The 20,563-nt window shown below is 33.7% G+C and overlaps 1 protein-coding gene across 1 annotated transcript; it reads left to right on the forward strand.

The window, feature by feature from the left end:
* The first annotated feature begins 252 nt into the window (after positions 1-252).
* Positions 253-19,610, forward strand: LOC149785831 (forkhead box protein F1-like). Its single transcript, XM_089931245.1, has 2 exons — positions 253-1,756; positions 18,026-19,610. The coding sequence occupies exons 1-2, from the start codon at positions 679-681 to the stop codon at positions 18,154-18,156; spliced, it is 1,209 nt and encodes a 402-aa protein (XP_089787371.1). The 5' UTR covers positions 253-678; the 3' UTR covers positions 18,157-19,610.
* Positions 19,611-20,563: the final 953 nt, after the last annotated feature.

A 20,563-nucleotide genomic window follows, 5' to 3' on the forward strand; every position in this document is an offset into this window, starting at 1 on the left:
TATTATTATTATTATTATTATTATCATCATCATCACCATCATGTATTCTATCCTTATTCACTCGTATTGCAATATAAATCGAAGCAATCATACGCCACGGTTAGTATTGATAACGCGAACAAGTTCACCTCCCGCTGAGAACAGCCCTCTGATTGGATCAACACCAGCTTCCCACTGACATCTAAGCAACCAATCACTAAAGATCTGGTTTCAGCACAAGGAGTCAAGACCAAGTGATAAATTCTCATCAAATTATGCATGAAATGAGCTCTCAGCTGGATTGTATAACAGTGCCCCCGTCCCTCTCTCATTGAGAGCGCACAGTGTCCACTCTGGCTTAATTTCGTCTGCTTCTACATGTGCTCTGACACTACTGAGTTTACGTGCTAACAGTGAAGGAACGCTCTTGGAAGTGTGGCTGCTGGAGATTACTTTATGTTGAGATTTCATTCGTGGAAAACATTTTTGGATCAGAAATGTGGACGAACCTGCGGGAAATTGCACTTTAAACATAGCGAAGAGGGCATTTTCTATTTATTTTGTTGCAGAATCGTCAACTCATTTCAGCTTTATTTCCAACAGCTGAATAACATAACATAATATAAATTGTGGCATAATTTTATTTTCTAAACAATCTTTACTGTATGTGCTGATACGGAAGGACATTCACATCTTGTTATGGATCAAGCAAACATAGGCGATACGGACGTCAAGCCGTTGACAGAGATAGATAATTTGGATGAACTGCAAGATAATTCTTTGTCCAAGCTTGAAAACTGTCAGGATGACGATCAAGAAGAGGCGACATCCACAACGAACGTCATGCCCGATTCACCGTCTCAAAAATCACCCAAGAAAGCAACGGTTGGCGTTCGTCGGCAGGAAAAGCCGCCATATTCTTATATAGCTCTTATTGTCATGGCCATACAAGCGTCTCCAAATAAACGTTGCACGTTGAGCGAGATATATCAATTTCTTCAGCAACGTTTTCCCTTCTTCAGAGGAGCGTACCAAGGCTGGAAAAACTCTGTCCGACATAATCTGTCATTAAATGAATGTTTTATTAAACTCCCAAAAGGACTCGGTCGGCCCGGAAAGGGTCATTACTGGACCATCGATCCCTCAGCCGAATTTATGTTTGAGGAAGGGTCCTTCCGAAGACGTCCTAGGGGTTTCAGACGGAAGTGTCAAGGGCTAAAACCATTCGGAATGTTTAATGTCAATCCCACTATGGGCAACCCTTCCTCCATGTTAGGATCTCCTTACGATTTGTTTCACCAGAATGTCAACAATAGTATGGGAGCAATGGGCATGACTTATCCAATGAACTCTCCCCAAAGCTATGACACAAGCGGGATGATCCCTGTGTCAAATCCATCACTACCTCAGTCCAATTATCATACTATGCAACAGCATGGAAATAATTTTGGCAGCTGTAGTTTTAACGTCAACGTCAACGTAAATGGACGTTTTGGGCCAAGTTGTGCCATGAGCGCGATGAGCTCAATGCCACCAGACTATGCGCATCTCACTAACGTCGGAACTGGGCCAAACGGTAATTTACCAATGTATGACAGAGATGGAATGTCAAGCATGACATCAGCATGGTCAGCTCAACGTTATATCAAACAGCAGCCCATGAGTCCTACTGGAAGTACAGGATCGGTCCCAAGTTTGTCTCCCAACAGCAATGATAACTCCCCATATCACAACAATACCTCCACGTCAACAGAACCCATGGATTTAGCACTAGCCGGTAATTTGCTCATTCTATTTCGTTATTAGTATGTGATTCTTTTTCTTTTTTCTTTCTTTCGTTCTATTTTGTTACTACTATAAATACTACTGTTGTTGTTATTATTATTATTATTATTATTATTATTATTATTATTATTATTATTATTTTCGTTTTGTTATTATTATTATTATTATTATTGGTAGCAGCAGCAACAACAACAATATAATCTTTGGCAAACGATTGGTTAATTTGTCGTATTTGTATTTTAGGCAAAAATAAAGAATTCCTATTGTTTCATCAATTAAATATGAATAAATGATAATCGCTTTATTGACGAGCACTGTCCAGGAAAAGTTGAACATATATAAATAAAACAATCCCTAAACACAGCAGGAATTAATCGAGTCTTTTGTCGTTACGAGGAGGCTGAGACCTATGACTGTGAAAATTCATCTCTGTCACCACTTAGATATTCACAGTTGACTCGTCCCCCCATGTGGAGGTCTGAAGTCCGAACTTATAATTATTTTCTCACGTATATTTATTTGTAAATGCGAGTTAAAATTACACACAAAGAGAATTTTATTAAGTTGAAAATATAATATTACCCAACAATATACAGAGAGAAGAAAAAGTGGCATGTTCCCAATTACACAAGTTTTTTGAATGGGGCATAGGCAAACACAATAAGCATTTTTAAACGGTTTTAAAGATTTTAAAAAAAGAAATAGCTTTCCTCAGGACAGAAAGTTTTTTCATCCATTCTATATTCTTATGCAAAGAAAGATACAATAAATATTTGTTGAAAGATTTGGTGATAAAAATGTAATTTATACCACAGAAATGCGATGGTATATTCCACATTTATAATTTTTTAAATGTATCATTTACGTTTCATCAGATCTTTCTAGCGATACGAGTTAAAGTTCAAAAAAATAATGAATTATTTGTTTTACTCATGACACGGGGCTTTCATGAGTAAGTGTGTGGTTTTATTAAAAGTAAAAGAACATACAAAACAAATATTTTAACTTTGAACTAGCGGGTTATGTACGTGTATGTGTGTGTTTGTTTGTGTGTGTGTGTAGATGGAAAGTATCTCAGCGTGTGCATATTTAGGCTTGATTCCATAGTTCCATATTCACTGTATAATAAAAAAAACATTGTATGTCAGCGTTCAACACGCCTATTTACAACTTAAGAATATTATAGTAATTATAATGTTAACAAATCACAAGATTCTTTTTCCAATGTATGCAAGCTTTTATTTTATCTTTTTTTTTCTCACTAGTATGCGTGTTTTATTTACTTCATTTCAACTGATACAAAATTACATGGGCCACAAAAGAACATCGAATTAAAAATTGTAAGAAATATATTTTACCTTAAATAGAATTCCACCAGAACATAGAGAATATCTGCGGAGTTTTGTATAACAGTTTTCCTTGTTAAAGAATATTCGTTCATTTTTCAACAATGGTTTAAAGACGACGTTTGTTGCTCTTCATCCAAAGTATCTTATCTGCTCTCTCTCTCTCTCTCTCTCTCTCTCTCTCTCTCTCTCTCTCTCTCTCTAAATTCCCAATCACTGACATTCATGTTTTCAATCCAATATTTGCGTCATTACTTTTTATTTGTGGCAAAATTGACAACGCTAAATGCCTTCGCGCTGCTTACTGCAAAATATTCGCATTTCAGAAGAGCATAGTAATCACGAACGCAAAAACGCAAAAAACGCAAAAAAACAATTAGTGTAAAAAGAATTGAGAAGGCGTAGAGAAAACTTTTGGATTCATCCGCGAAAATAAATCGCTACTATAAGCGACAACGCTAGCGCAGAAGTTCCTGGTTTGACAATTTTGCTTTTTGCACTCAAAATTCTCCCAAGACATTCCTTTCGAACATTTTGAAGATAACTTTGCATTTAGGTGCGACTTTAATGACCTCACGTAAAAATGCCAATGCAGATATGAACCTTACTCGCGTAATGGGAATTAATGATTTTTACAGGGATGTCACAGTAAATGTTCTATGCCAATGAACACCATAAGAAAAAGAGCGAAGTGAAAAAGAAAAGGTTTATTGTACAATTTTAATTATCAGCCGTTACCAAGACGTAATTAGCATGAACTCGATAGCAATGGAATGTGACAACTTCACAAGGTCGGGAACATATTACATTAATAAGAATTTATGTATACGAATCACTGAAGTAAAGCATGTTTTTGGGGGTGGGTGGTGTTTTTTGTTGTTGTTTATTTATGGGCAATATACAGTCGTATTACAGAAGTAAAAGGATTTGACCTATACATTTATGGGTATGGTGCAGTTGTTATTGTATTGTCGCACCTTATAAAAAGGTACAAAACAGTCCAATCTATCAGACTTTTGCTTATGGATAAAGAGAATTTTTGTTGAAGAAAGTTTAGCAGTTAAATTCAAAGAGAATTTTTGTTGAAGAAAGTTTAGCAGTTAAATTCAAAGAGTTTATACGTTCTTTTTGTTCAACCTTTTCTGGGAACAACCCAATACTTTATTATCATATCAACAGCAAAGTGATTTCTACCATGGGATGAAAATTCTAAACTATAACAGCCATGTGTGTTTTACGATGAAAAAGTGGACGAATTATATGGAGATGCAAGTTATGAGATGTATCTATTTATATATGCATGCATGTATATGTATGTATGTATGTATGTATGCATGTATGCATGTATGTATGTATGTATGTATGTATGTATGCATGCATGGATATATGGATGTATGTATAGATGTAGGTATAGATGGATGGATGGTTGAATGGTTGGTTGGTAAGTATGTAGGTGTGTACGGTACTTTTCAGAAACATTTCCAGAACGATAAAGATAAAATACGTAGCCATCAAGTAAAGAAAAATCCAACAAGCTTTTTTTGAAGCCTAACAACAATTAAGAAACAACCAGAAAACGACTCAAAATATTTTGCCTTATGAATTTATGAATTATTGCAACAGTTGTCATAGATGCTTAATCGAAAAAATATATAGGAATAGATTTGAAGACAGCCGTAACAATAAAAAAGAATACATTTGGAGCTTTATTTTTATATCTAGCATGTGCCTAAGCATGTATATATATGCAAGAACGTATCATTTCACTCTTTACCTTGCTGTGATGAATTGATCTCATGAACACTCCCAAATTTCTTTTTTGTAATGTTTCAGATTAACGAAAAAAGGAAAAATAATTGTGAGAAGGTGGTGGGGAAAGTTTTGCTTGTTTCGGTACTACCATTTTGCACTTAAGCGCGCGCGCGCACACACACACACACACACACACACGCACACACACACAGACATACACACATATATATATGTGTGTGTATTAGAAATTATTGTTCTGCACAAAGCCGAGAGAGAAAAGAAAAAATAGTCCACCTTTTTCAGGGGGATAGTTTAATAAATTAAATGCAACCGATTTTCTTAAACTCCCTTACAGTACAAAATATTCTAATTGAATAGGGAAAAGGAGCACGTGATAGGGAGTATGGAGTACTCAGCTATAATAGTTATGTTTCTTGATGTTTTTTTTAATACGATGCCGGGTTTCATACACAACTTTCGGAGGAGGGGCTCAAAGAAGTGAAAAGTTACTTCAGCTCTATTTTAATTAGGTTCATTAATCAAATCGTGCAACGGAATTAAATTTTCATCAGTTAATTCCATATGTCAGCACTCCAGGTGACCAAAGGTCTACAAGTGCAGCCATTGTCATTGTTGAGCAACCGGTGTATAAGATACGATCTCAAATTTAACCTGCTGTCAATGGAAACGGCAGGGGTCACCAGTGTTTCAGACCCTATTCAATACAGTGATGAAAACAAGGCATTCGTTCTACGACACTGTCTGAATTGTTTCAGTGTTATACTGGCCCGTGTAATATGTTGCCTAATACTCTAATTATTTTCTATTGTATCGAAAACCATTAGAATTAATGTTTGACTACGTTATCGAATCATCATTTTCCCCCTTTCCAACATTGTCACAAAAAAGTCAGATTTGTGGGTAATACTCTTGTTTATATAAAATGGAGAATAAAACTTCTTGTAGAAGTACAGGAATGTTATATTTCATAAAACAAACAAGATAATGTACCCAAAAGTAGTTTAAGTGGACGGGTTTCTAAACAATATTTAATGCTACGTAATGTAATGGGACTAACACAAGACCCCGGCATACCTCATCTCTGATGCACGTGAATAGTGTTTCAGCTCCTCTGTTCAACAGAAAAGAAGAGTAAAGTTGAGACAATTGAAATCAAGTGTGGCGGATTAGGATATGATCGTGAAATTGCACACGTACATTTCTAAATACATTATGGCAAACCCAACTTTGGATATTTTTAAATTCCACGAAGACAGGAGCTGGGTACACATTTTACGTTATCTGTTCAAAGGTAAAATTTTACACTCACATGAAAAATTATTGTGTATTTTTTTATAACCTAAGAAATTTCAGTTTTTGGCATTCATATATTATGACACAAAATTCAACCTACAAATTGCAAAAACGTTCAGATTCATATACGCAGGGTTCGATGCAAATTCAAGACTGATAAAAGTCCAAGCAATAAATACGTGTTCAACATAACGATTTTTGGTTACGATTTAAAGCCGCATTCTGATTTCTTTTCCTTTTGTCTGGGCACAAACTATCACATCTACAAAACTATATACGTGTTTGTTTGATGCGTAGAGATACGTCAAGGCCATCGGGCCAAGACGTATTCATACGCCGTATCAAATGAGTTCTTTATGCCAAGTCGGACACACACACACACACACACACACACACACACACACACACACACACACTTTTACGCTTCTGAAATATGTGTAGCTTTACAGTCTGAATGCAATACAATTGGGATTTATCAAAGTTCCAGTCACTGCATCCAGAAATATGGATGCGCGGACATCAAAGAAGACACTTTGATAGTTGTCAAGTTAAATGGATAGGTAATAAAAGCTGTTTATTACATGCCCATATAATCTCTTATGTGGATGTGGTTATTTGATGCCGATGTTCAGTCCGTATTTCACACACCCAAACTGGAACTATTTATGTGTTTCCTCTAAAGTCTAAATTTTGTGGTCAGATGGCTAGAATATTATTTAAAAAAGCTTTTAAATGGAGGAAACTATCTAAGCAATTATGACCAGCCAGATGAATGCTTCCAAGTTAACAGCTACAGACATTTCTTATACAGTTATCACATTATGTAGTGTAATTGCCCAATTAAAGGAAGTGTAAAATCCGTGGTTTTACAAGCAATTTGAGACGGGATGCTATCGAGATTATGATCGCGATAAAATGACCCTTGACCAGATTGCACTGACCAGTGGAATCCAGCTTATAACTACATCAACATCTCGCGTTCACATCTCGTCTGCCTCGAGAAATCGTTAGTTATGTAATCCTAATTAGCACTCAAGGGACCATTATGGCGTCGGAATCTGTGGAGAAACAGGGCTGGAAGTGGCCTTAATTAATAGAAATGGTCTTGTGGCGAGAGTAGTACATGTACAAGCACATGCAATGCACAGATGTACCATTGTGAAACAGTAACCTGACTCCTGACACGTAGAAACTCGCGAGCAAGTGAAATTTGTAAATATTTGGTTTAGAATTTGTTCCGATCGGCGGGGATAGGTAGCGCAATAAGTCGCCCGTTGTCTTGTTAGCAATGTTGTTTCTGCTGTTAATACGTTCCATAGATGCTGCGCAAACTAAGTAAAACGATTGAGTGATATTTTGAAATCGAAACCGACTTCTGAGAACGTAATTACAAAACTCCGCAGGGATGCGTTCGAGAGGAAAGACGACCCTCGATCACTGTTTAAACAGAAATGCCGAATCTTTAGTTTCCTTTAAACTGTCCAAAATCGCTTAGGATTTAAGTACCTTGTAAAAATGGGCTGGTGTTTACTTGCGTTTTATCTGTTATGATTATGATTATAACATAAGATATTTTTTAAATTCCAAGTTCATTAATATGTTATGTTATTTAAAATGAGCTTAATAGCATTGTAGTTTGAATTACCTGAAACATGAGTTTAATAGCATTGTAGTTTGAATTGCGTAGATCTTGAAGAGTAAGCCAATGGCGTATTTGTTCTTTTTCCAAATAAATAGCAAAATATGTGAAGTAAAATTGACGATAATCAACACAGTTTGAGTTGACAGGGTACATTTTGAAATATAAAGAGAATAAATGAATTTCATTGTGATTCCATTACAGTTAAAATAGTTCGCTCTGTTGATTCTTCGTTCTTGCGCTATTTTAAGATCTTTAACTGTCTTTAATAACTGGATTCTTAGTATTACATTATTTAAAGTTCTTAATCTATTGGAGAGGGGGATTTCTCCAGACATCCATTTTTGCCTTTTTCTTGTAGTTATGTCCTAAAAATTACGTTTTCAATTCATGATTGCTTTTCGTGAACCTTAGAAAAGCAAAGCAAAGTTAAATATATTTACACTATACACTGTATGTCTGCAACACAAGAAAAATATATTCTACACAAGCCACCAAAAACGGGTAGGTTCACTTTAGGTTTGTTGTCCTTTCAAAAATAAAGTTTTCCAGTGTCTTATATAATTTTATTCCATTCTTTATTTTATCTTAGAAAAACATGTTTATCGAGCATCTTTTTCAACAAACATTTAATATAAAAGTTATGTTAACGCCACCATCGATATTACTCAGACTAAATTTAAAATAAAAAAGTAGAAGCAAATTTCAGTCAATATTATGGATATACGAGGTGTCATCTTCTCTAGTATCAGTAATAGGAAAATAGTTCACTTAAAGAAAGCCTCCGTCTGACTTCAAGTGCAATTTAAACAATTTAAACAATTTTCCCCTAAATTACAAACAGTGGATTCAAAGATTCAACAAGTGACGACATGAGATGGAAGGCATCTATGAAAGCGCTCCTCAACTGTTCTCGATGCAATACTGCACAGTAATTGCCCATCCCTAGTCGTTTGTTTTCGGAGGGTATTCCGCTGTCTTGGGGGCCCAGAGTGGCCGAGTGGTCTAAAACGCTCTCCGTTACGGATCACTGCCTTCTCACCTCGGTCTGCGTGGGTTCGAGTCTAGGATTCGGCCAATGTGGGTATGTGAGAAAGCTTGCCAGTAGCTTCTCGTGGGTCGGTGGTTCTTCCCGGGGTTTTCCCGGGTTCTTCCTCCACCATTAATACTGGCCGCCATACACAGCCTATCGTGTGCTGAAAAATGTTGTTAAACCCCACAACAACAACAACAACAATTCCGCTGTCTTGTAACTCAGTGATCATGACTCACCTTGACTTGTGCTGTACAAAATACTGAAAATATGCAGTTAGAAACTGTTTTGGAATTACTTAGAGTAAGGAGGACTCAAGATTCGTTCAGCTTGTCCATATAGTCAATAAACAACAGCTGAAGACCAGAGCGGATTTCTTTTAGGACTAACATCTCTAGTCTTCATATTACTCCCACACCTAATGAAGATTTCACTCTGACATCGTGCATGTCATGAGTAGCGGAACTTTGAAAAGTAAGATACTTGCATTTATTAACGCAATGTTGGAGTAAATTACATCTTGACAATAATTTAATGATTTCTGTGGTCATCCGTAAAACTTGCGATATAACAATACTCGATTTAATTTCTTATCACTTCTATTTCCATTGTTTCTAGCTTGTAAATTAATCTTTTAATTTCTGGGATCATATTTTGTAAGAACTAACTTATTCTGAGTAAGGTCACATGTTTCAGGACTAAAAAGACTGCCAATTTTATAAACTTTTATCATTCATAAAATATGAAAACACAGCATTGGGACTGGCACAAAAATATATCGATCATGCATTAGCGCTAGAATAAATAAATAAATAAATAAATAGATAAATAAATAAATAAATAAATAAATAAAATAAAACTTCTTCCTGAAGTCGCAAGTCCTTGATACGTCTTAGTAATGACCGTATGTGGATGATTTAATTCAATTTTCGGACCCCCAAATAGCCCGAAAATACATTATTGCTCTGATTTGCGAATAAAGGCCTAATTATGTCCATGATAGTAGTTGAAAAAGTACTCTTATATATATATATATATATATATATATATATATATATATATATATATATATATATATATATATATATATATATATATATATATATATATATATATATGAATACATTTTTTGGACAGAGTATTCACCTATCGCACCTCAGCTTCGTTAGGTTGAATTGACAGGTAGCAGCTTAGTATTACCTATCTAAAGATTCCATGGTAGCAGAGATGTTACATAAATTCATTTGCATCCTACTGATATATGATGTCAGATGATGTTCTCATATCAGCCACCGAACCACGTAATCATCAACACATCGCCACGGGAGATCACTAACAAGGTCTCACGCTACGTAATCATATCATTGAAATCATGCTTCCCATTGACATTGATCTACGAAAATATGAAGTGATGCTGTATGTAGACCAAATTTATTTATTTTACTTGCATCAAACATTAAATATGAAACGTAGTTGGTTTAAGATTATGTTCTTATTGCTACCATTTTCTTTATCTCAGCAGACTTTCAACCAAATCTGAATGTTGCATGACATTACTTCAGTATGAAAACTCCCGCACGCACAGTCTCATAGTTATCATTGTTTTTTTTATATTCTTCAACATTCAAGGGATGACAACTTACGTTTTATTAGTAGAACAAAGTGTTATAAAAATGAAAGGAGTTTTTAATCCAGCAAACAAATTATATTTAATGTCACTGTTCTATGTTCACTCTTTGTGTGGTTCACGTTTTTTGTTGGTTGTTTCGCTGTTTTACAGACGTTCGTTGTTTGGTTCGTAATTCTAAAGACCTTTATTGGATGTCTCACTGTTCTACAGATGTTCATTGTGTGGTTCGCAGTTCTAAAGACGTTCATAGTTCGCAGTTCCAGCGAGATTTGTAATGATGTTCATTGTGTGGTTTGCAGTTCTAAAGACGTTCATAGTTCGCAGTTCCAACGAGATTTGTAATGATGTTCTTTGTGTGGTTCGCAGTTCTAAAGACGTTCATAGTTTGCAGTTCCAGCGAGATTTGTGATGATGCTCATTGTGTGGTTCGCAGTTCTAAAGACGTTCATAATTCGCAGTTCCAACGAGATTTGTAATGATGTTCATTGTGTAGTTTTGAGTCCTAAAGACGTTTTTTTGAGTGTTTTACTGCTCTACAGATGTTCATTGTGTGGTTCGCAGTTTTAAAGACACCTATTAGATGTTTCACTGTTCTACAAACGTTCTTGGTGTATATCATAATTTAAAAGAAGCTGCTAAAAAATCACAAAAGTTGGCATGACGAATATTTATTTCGTCAAGAAGAATGCCTCATTCAAAGTCGAGATTTTAGATAAACAAGTATTAAATTATTAGTAATATTTTATCCTAATATTTAAAAGTAATTTACGTCTGGTATTGGTAGTGTTAATAGAAGCATCTTTTGACAACAAATCCATAATTTGGGTAATTTGCTTAAAATATAAAATCTCTCTGGTATATGTGTACGTGTGCGTGTGCGTATTTTGAATGCGTATTTATTTTACAAATATTTCGAAATGTGCAAGAATATAGTGATCGTGGTCATGAAGTCTACATCAGTGCCTAATATCACGCCAGTTTTATGTATCACCTTCTGTACTAGACAAGACAGCTAGTGATCGCATCTAGTGAACCCAAAACACAAGCACTTTTTAAAAAAAAAAACAATATTTACTTAAAATGTAGAAATACATAAAGCCTCGAATAGGCTAGTTTTCTTTATTATAAATACACTATTTGCATACATTTATTCTCTTTGCATCTTAATTTGTTTACAATATTTGTTTTACGGTGCATATAATGATGAAAATCTGTTTAGGCTAACGAAATTCACTCCTTTTAACATCCGAAAATTTCATCGAGTGGGGTCTATTTTATCATTACTTTTGACATAAACATGAAACTAATACGTACAAAATAATGAAAATATTTTAAAGGTCCCATAAACGTCTTTCATTGTGCACTAACAGAATAAACTCCCATGAAAAATTACTCTCTTTTCCTGAGACAGGGACACTCCATAGAAGAAGGGTCCAATCTCGTCTCGTATCACCCTTCCCACCATAAAGGATCTTTAAATGCCCTTTTTACAGATCTGTTTACATTAGCCTCCGTTTATCTGATAATTGGATCGTTTTGTTTTAAGAAAGACATTCCAGAAAAGAAAACGTGTAGCAATGGATAAAAGGAAAATCTATCCACTTTTCTTGGTCTGAATAATTTTATGACACCGGTATTTTAAATGGTCTGTCGACAGGCCCCGCTTTGTGACCTCCATTGGATTATGGTTGGTGTGAAAAGACGCCCACTAAGCTTTGTAATGAGGCGTACAATCTTTCCGTCCGCAGTCCCTCAGACAAGTAAAGGCAATTCCACCATTTTCTTTGAAAACTAACATTACTGTTTATGAATTTAGTAGAGGTCCGATCAAAAGAATGTTTCAGATAGTGAAATGACACTAAGTGCAATGTTTTGTTGTCCTATTGCAGTGTGTGTGTGCTCATATATATATATATATATATATATATATATATATATATATATATATATATATATATATATATATATATATATATATATATATATATATATATATATATATATATATATATATATATATATATATATATATATATATATATATATATATGTATGTATGTATGTGTGTGTGTGTGTGTGTGTTGTTGTTGTTGTTGTTGTGTGTGTGTGTAGGGAGCCGGGGATGTAGGTCCCAGAAGATCAAACACTTCAAACGCTTACAGAGCGTAATAGTAAGCATCTAATTGTAAAGAAAGTCCATAGATACTTCTGTTTTTTTAAGTGTTTCCAGGACTTAATTATGACCATCTAAGCTTAAAGAAAACTTGCTCTAGGAAACGTGCCTGTTGTTTCGCGCTCGTTTCGTTGGGAGGGCGGAGGGACGCTACTCCGTCTATCCCTCACTCCTCCTCAAAATAACTTAAAATCTCTGGATACAGTTGTGATATTTAAGAAAATATGTTGCTTTAAAACAAATTCCACTTTTCTTATTGAGGAAATACATGACATTTGATTTTAGCCCATTAACAAGCGGACTTATATGCATACTGAACTTCAAATAATAACTGTAACCCAAATTTGTCTACAATTATTATGTAAAATTTAAAATTTTAACAAAACTCTGCCCTTAAAAGAAGAATAAGGATATATTAAATGATCTTATCCGAGTATCATTTTAAATGAAATGTATGAAGTTCGTCGAATAATTTAACTCTTCCTAACCAAAAGATTTAAATTATTTTAGTTTTGTCAATTTCATCGGAAGTAAGCACAGCTGTAACATTTTGTATATCGCATAACAAAAGAAAATGTTTTATTTTGACCAAATCATAGATGTGTGTGGCGAAATGACTTTGAACTATGTTCGGTCGTCACGCTGTTAATTTGCATGACGTTATAATGTCATTTGTTTGTCATGACGTGTTATTACACGTTAAATTTTTTAAATATTATAAGGGTGTATTGGTGGCACTCTATAGTTTCGTATTTAGCAAAGAAATTAGATTTTTAAAAATAATAATTTTCCAGATTTTCCTCACTAATTATACTGGTTATTTAAAAAGATCTTGCATATCTTATGCATTGTTAAAAGACCGTTTGATTCCCTTTATTTTGGTGTATGATTGATGGGTGTAGTTTGGTTCATAGATTATACAGCTTGGCTTTACCTCGGATATGAATCTGAAAAAAAGACCGCTACCTCCGCTTGGTCATTTTTACTTACTGGACTTTGGATGTAAATTGTATAAAAAAGCAAACAGCCGATAACATTTTCAATTTTTTTTTAAATATATATTTTATAATTCATTCATTGCACTTTCAGAAGCTGATATTGTCTATTCTGGCAATATTCGTTTTCATAGTTTTAATAGCTGCTAAAGATAGTGTACTTTTGTCGAATTCACGCAGATTTTTCGCGCACATGAGAGCAGTCATTTTGGTTTGCTGTATGTTTAGATCATGTACGATTTTCACATACAATATCCAAAGACATTTCAGCCACAGGACATGAACGTAACTTAGAGATTTGCCAAAATTCTCTCCATTGTACATGTTGCAAATGGAAACAACTTCATCCTACACCTGTCATTCTCTCAAAAGTACGCTTTATCTGTAGAGAGACCCCACTAACGTAACAAACACAAAAACCATTTGATAACAATGAAATCATACAAATCAAAAACCACACAATCAACGAAAAGTATGCTCCTTCCTAAAACACCATGTCAGATAGATCTTAACGTTTCAGTGAACTAATATTAATTAAAACTAAATAACCAATTCAACAAAAGAGTTCCTTTTCAAATTAATTAGTTAATTAATTAATTAAATTACTTAATTTGTAAATGAATACCAAGAGACGGGTTTTAATGAACTGACCTCATGCTTCTCTTACCCTGAAAATAACCAAATTTCCACAGTACAGTTAGCAAACATGGACAGAATAGGTTTGTAGAGATAAAATTTGACAATGAAATGTTAGAATTCTATACCAAACATACAGGTATTGGTAGTTCATTTATCAGGTTTCCATTTATTTCTTCTGTCACTCATTTGTTTCTGACTCACATTCTTTTACTACAACATTTATTAATTAGGTTTTGTTCTAAAATTACGAAGATGTTTGGATTTAGTGTATCTGTGTAGATTATTCATTTATTGATTTATTAATATGTATGTATCTTCTTGTACATATCTATTTGTTTATTCATTCATACATTTATAGTGTGAGGAAATCATAGTCTTACGAATCACTGGCGCATATATATATATATATATATATATATATATATATATATATATATATATATATATATATATATATATATATATATATATATATATATATATATATATATATATATATATATATATATATATATATATATATTCTCTTTTATTTCTCTGTTAACTTTACATCGTCAGAATCATGCAGTAGTTTTCCTTACTGTTCGGCTTCATATCGCACGACAAGTGTGTCTACAAATAGTATCGTGTATTAGGAACTACTTTGTAATCAAACAAAACACACTCATGTAGCAGACATTAAGCTTTTGGTTTACTAGATTGGTTTGTGGATGAACTAAACAGGGTCTATAAAAATGGCATAGATAAGCAAAGTGAGGTTAAGGGCTACTGAATATCTATCAGATACGTACCATTTTACAAATCAATAAAAAAAACTAAGTTCCAGACAACAAGATGCAAACGAAGGTTTCGGTAGAAAACGAAGAGCCTCAGAGTCTTATTTCTGCTTAAAGTGTTTTGATATAATGTTTGGGATGTATGTTAGCGATAGAAACCATACAGGACATGTAAATGGGTTCCCTCCAGTAAAGACCATGCAAGTGGCAGGGCATAAAGACACGTGTCTTCTTTAGCTGTTAATAAGAATGCCAATAAATATACTTACATTTTTGCATCTCGAATTTCCTCAAAATGTACTTTCTTATTTCTGAAAATCAGAATTAATTGTCATGGATTCTAAAACTTGATACATTCCGTAATAGTGTACTGTAATTTTGATACATTTCCAACAGAAACCACATTCTCCTTACTGCACCCTAAACGAAATGAATGTAATATTCCATAGTGTCTTTTGACAATTTCAGTTTTAAAAAATAAAACGTTTCACAGGTATGATGAAAATAATCAATGACAGGAGTGCAGTTTATTCAAAGCTGTTCCACCACTGCTACATTGCATGGAATTAACTCCGCTACTAAATCCAGTCCATCACAAGTAGAAAATCAAAATTGAATTGGATCAACAGAGAAACAATATCCATCCATTTCAGACAAACTGGAAAAGTTTTGTCAATGCGCATTTATTCACAATATGATCTCTAAATTTCAATTTTATGTAGACCAAAACGAGAATTTTATCTCGAGAGCGCGACGAAATTGAAAGGTCGCAGGTCGATGCTATGTGTGCACTAATATTGTTACTGTGTATTTTTTATTACTAAGCCTTAGGTAGAAAACAAAATGAGTATATTATAAAAAGGTTACTGCATTTGCATGGGAAAATATGAATTCGTTCAAATTCTTCCATACAACTGTAGTTGCAGGAGATTTAAATGCATGAAGCTATGTATTCCTTGCAAAACAAAGGTAATAGAACTGTTGTTTGTTCTTATCATAACGGTTTTTTTTTTATTGTTACAAGACATAATGGCCAAACTTGTATAGCCTTCGATTTCTTTCCGTACCAAAGATCATTTTAATATTCACCTGATTTGCTGCCTTTTATCATGAAACTGATGATGATGATGATGATGATGATGATGATGATGATGATGATGGTAAAGATGACTACTAGTACATGTGTTAATGCGAATGATGACGACTGCGATAAAATTTACTTGTGCGTACCTTTCATCATGATGTTGATGGTGACGATATGATGTCGAGAACGCACTTTATACTATATCGTTAGATATATCGGCTTATATCACTGGAAACGAACTAATAATGCAGGAATAGTTTATTCTGTCACTTCTTGCTTGTATTGGACAAATATATTTAATAAGATTACAAATGTAACGTGTTGAAGGACAATCTATACAAGTCTATTTTAAGACAATGATATATTTTGTGTTTAAATAATAGTAAAATGAAAAGAAGAGATGTTTACTAATTAGCAAACTTACATCAAAATTTAAATAAATTGATATTCATGAAAGTATTTAAAATATGGTTTGTTGTGTAACTTGTTACAGTTATGGAAATTAAATTTGTGCTAAAGGAATAATGGAATTTCACTGTTATATTAAGGCATGATAATATTGCTCCCACAAATTCTTCTTGAAGCATCGAAATTTTAAGCTCAATAAAATTGTATTTTAAAGTAAATTTACTGGCTGAAATTTAATATAAGTGTCTATAAAATTCGCGTCTGCTGTAATTGTCCTCATTTGTTTGTATAACTTGGTGACAGATGATTTGGTAACATTTAGGGATATTTGCATCCTGAATATCGATTATATTTATATCACGTTAACGAAAACTTATTCTGAGAAAATAGCCTACAAATATCCATAAAGTACAAAACAAAACATTTTATTTGTTTTCCTTTCATCTCTTGAAACTAGACAGAATCAGTTGACATTAAACAAGAATTTGTAATCGATTCCATCCGCTATCCTCACATGCTTGCACCAATCATCATTAACATACGCTTTCGAACTAAAGGAGGAAAACAACCAATAAAGCATATCTTTGGTATACAATAGATTCTTCCATTTCGGACACAGTCATCGCAGTTCTATACATACATATTTTAATTAATATACGTTAGATTCTTACTTTCCTTGCACAAAATAGTTTTCATATTTTGTTTAACCCTTTTAAATGTAATTATGTGGGCACCGTTAGGATCCTTGTCGGTGGAAAAAAAATCCAAGTAAGCGCAGACAAACAATGATTATGTATAGAAGTATATATATATATATATATATATATATATATATATATATATATATATATATATATATATATATATATATATAGAGAGAGAGAGAGAGAGAGAGAGAGAGAGAGAGAGAGAGAGAGAGAGAGAACAAACAGAACGGAAAGTGCTATCCCTGGATTCTGTTGAAGAATGCTTGATAATAATAGGCAGAATTAATATTTTAATACAAACAATACTATCATACAGGTTAGAGAATTTTTAATTCGTCTCTACGTAAATTCGAACCCAGATCCGCGGGTAAACGGCACACATCGCCTTGCCTGCACACACGAGCCCATATTCCCTCACGACTAAGCACTCATCATCAAAATAATGATGTTACTCAATCGGCGTTATATGCACTCGTGTGTAGCAGACACACTCGCATGACGACCTAGTAATTAATTCTCATGTATCTACAAGCTCATTCCGGATTCCTATGAAAGAAATCAAGGTATATAGAATTAATTATAGAGAATTATAAATATACACCAGACAGAACGGAAAATGCTGTCCCTGTATTATTTAGAAGAATGTTTGATAATAGTAGGCAGAATTGTGTGTGTGTGTGGTTTACATATTTTCAAATAGTTTGATTTTACTTATTTATTTATTTATTTATTTATTTATTTATTTATTTATTTATTTATTTTCAGGGATGCGGTTACCACCCCAATCCTTCGCACAGAGTAGTCAATGTGACCGGAAACCCTATTTTGCATACGGAGGCAATGGGATGAACACCGCTCTGCACCACACACCGTATTACGAAAAGTGTGTCATGTAAGATAGACCGAAGATAATTTGTGGTGACGGATTTCTATTGAATGGGGTCCCTACACTTCATAACATGTCTTAGTGAAAGACATGATCGCATATTCAGATGAATGACGCTTGAACATAGGACCTGGATCGAACTGTTCATTGCAAGAAGTACATTCAAGCAGATCTGAGGTGAATTTAGTGCATCAGACGAGTCTCGGAGCATTATCGAGGGCAGCCCAGCGAGTTTTCATACTTAATGAAATCAGACGTAATTTTAAAAGTATTGCGGAGATACACAAAATAACTGAGCAAAATATGCAAAAGTCTATTTCAGTGTTAAATTTATAAAGTAAACTTGCCTATGAGACTAGAAATATACTTCTTCGAAACATTTTTTCGCAATGTAGCTGAAAGTGATTTAAAATTTTGACAGGTCAGTCTCAAATTGGATCAGAATGCAATATACTGTAGTCCTTTTCATTGAATATTAATGATGCAGATTGCTTGACTTTGTTGGACTTATAAAACCATGTTTTGATATTATATCGTTTGTTTTCAATTTAATACCTTCTGTGCAGTCAAGAACAGACATTAGGAGAAACACTACCTTTAGTGAAAACCGTGTCTTTTATAATGGCTTTTGTTTTTATTGAAAAGGACATAAAAATGAATGTATGGAAAACGGTTTTGTTTTCTCTGGTCTGTATAGCTTTATGCAACTGTATCAATGCAAATGAATACTAAATACAATTACCGTGCAATCATAATAAATACCATACCGTGCAATAACAAATACAATTACCGTGCAATAACCAATACCATTACCGTGCAATAATAACAAATACAATTAATGTGCAATAATAACAAATCCAGTAACCACATGCTGGCTTCTCTTGGCAGCATCAGACACGTGCTCGAATTTGTCTGATTTACGGTACTTCAGGAAACATGCTCAAATGGACTAGTCAGGTTAAAATTTTAATTTGCAGAATTATTTAATACTGTTGTTTGTCATTTTTTCCTTTGGGCTTAATGTCTGCTTTTACATGCAATCATGTATGTGTTTCTGTGGGTGAAAGAACTGTAGACAGAGAGTTAGATAAAGAAATAATGATAATTATAACTCACGTACAAATGACTTTTTCATACTTTGTTATATAATGTATACAAATTCTTAACCGAATTGAATGTTGTCTAGTAACAAAAATGTTTGGCCATGTAAGTCTCCGCTCTAAACATCTTCCGTCTAATGAATATAGTAGTTCCATGTCCTGCCAACTTAAACAAATGCTGGAAAATTGCCGTGTTCGATTTTATTTTTCTGAAGAAAAAATATTTCCTTGATAAAAGCCTCATCTTTGAGGTATCTGTCAGATATACATTTGAACATGAATTTCACAACTTTTCAAGTCCATGTAAAATATGTACGTAGAGAACATGTTTCTAATAAACTTATTAATTATTCCTGTCCTTTTATATCCCTGTTATTGCATTAATTGGTTATCACACATACACTGTTTTTCTCTAATATTTATAATGAAATGAGGTTTTTCTTGTAACTTCTTTCATTTTCACTAAGATCATGAACGATATTGATTTACTTTGGAATTATCGTTATATACATAATGGTTCATGTAATATTCAGGTTATGGAGACTTTGCAAATTTGTATCGCTTAAATTCAGCAGTGTCGATCACCCAATCATGCGATGTTGTTTCGGTTCACCTTTTCACTGGAAGAATTTAATTGATCGGTGACAAACTTCTCCACATCTGGCCCTCTCGTTTCTCTCGAAAAATCTCTGCTATCACATATTATTTTCTTCCCTAATCTTTCAGAAATGTCTTTTCGGTTGTTAACTGCGTTTCCCAAAGAATCTGACAAAGGTTCTAGAAAATATTTGGAATTGAAATCATGAGTTTGATATATATATAAAAATTAACTTCAGTTTGTTCACTTTTTTCCAATTAAAAGTGAATGCAGAGGTGACCGACGACAACCTATTAAAACCTAAGTTGAATACAGGATGAAGCATTATGTGAAGGCAATAGTGTTGTTTTCCAGCGTCATATGAAGATCAGTTTTACTCATTGAGGCATCAACCAGAATTGGAAACTAGCTTGGTTTTCTGTTAAATATTTTTCAGAGAAAACCAAGGATTTCACATTAACACCATCATGAAGAAGACAAAAAGTACACGTCAATCTAACGCAAAATGATAAATATGAACGTGAAGGTGCACGAAGAAACCTATTATAAAGTTCCTAAAAAAGTAAACACTAAAGAGCTTTAAAAAAATTGTTTTGTTCTAAAATATAAAATGGCTGAAACTGTTTGTATATCGAATATATTTATTTCTTTTTAGATTCTAGGATTTTGCACTAATTATACATCCATACCTTAGAAAGAAAGTAATAAAATAAACCAAT

The sequence above is a fragment of the Sinohyriopsis cumingii genome, chromosome 13, assembly GCF_028554795.1.
Source record: "Sinohyriopsis cumingii isolate HCF-2022 chromosome 13, ASM2855479v2, whole genome shotgun sequence".
Taxonomy (NCBI): Eukaryota; Metazoa; Mollusca; class Bivalvia; order Unionida; family Unionidae; genus Sinohyriopsis; species Sinohyriopsis cumingii.

Coding starts and splice junctions, on each gene's coding strand:
- LOC149785831 (XM_089931245.1), top strand. CDS start 679: ATGGATCAAGCAAACATAGGCGATACGGACGTCAAGCCGTTGACAGAG. Junction 1,757..18,025: donor CATGGATTTAGCACTAGCCG/GTAATTTGCTCA, acceptor ATTTATTTTCAG/GGATGCGGTTACCACCCCAA.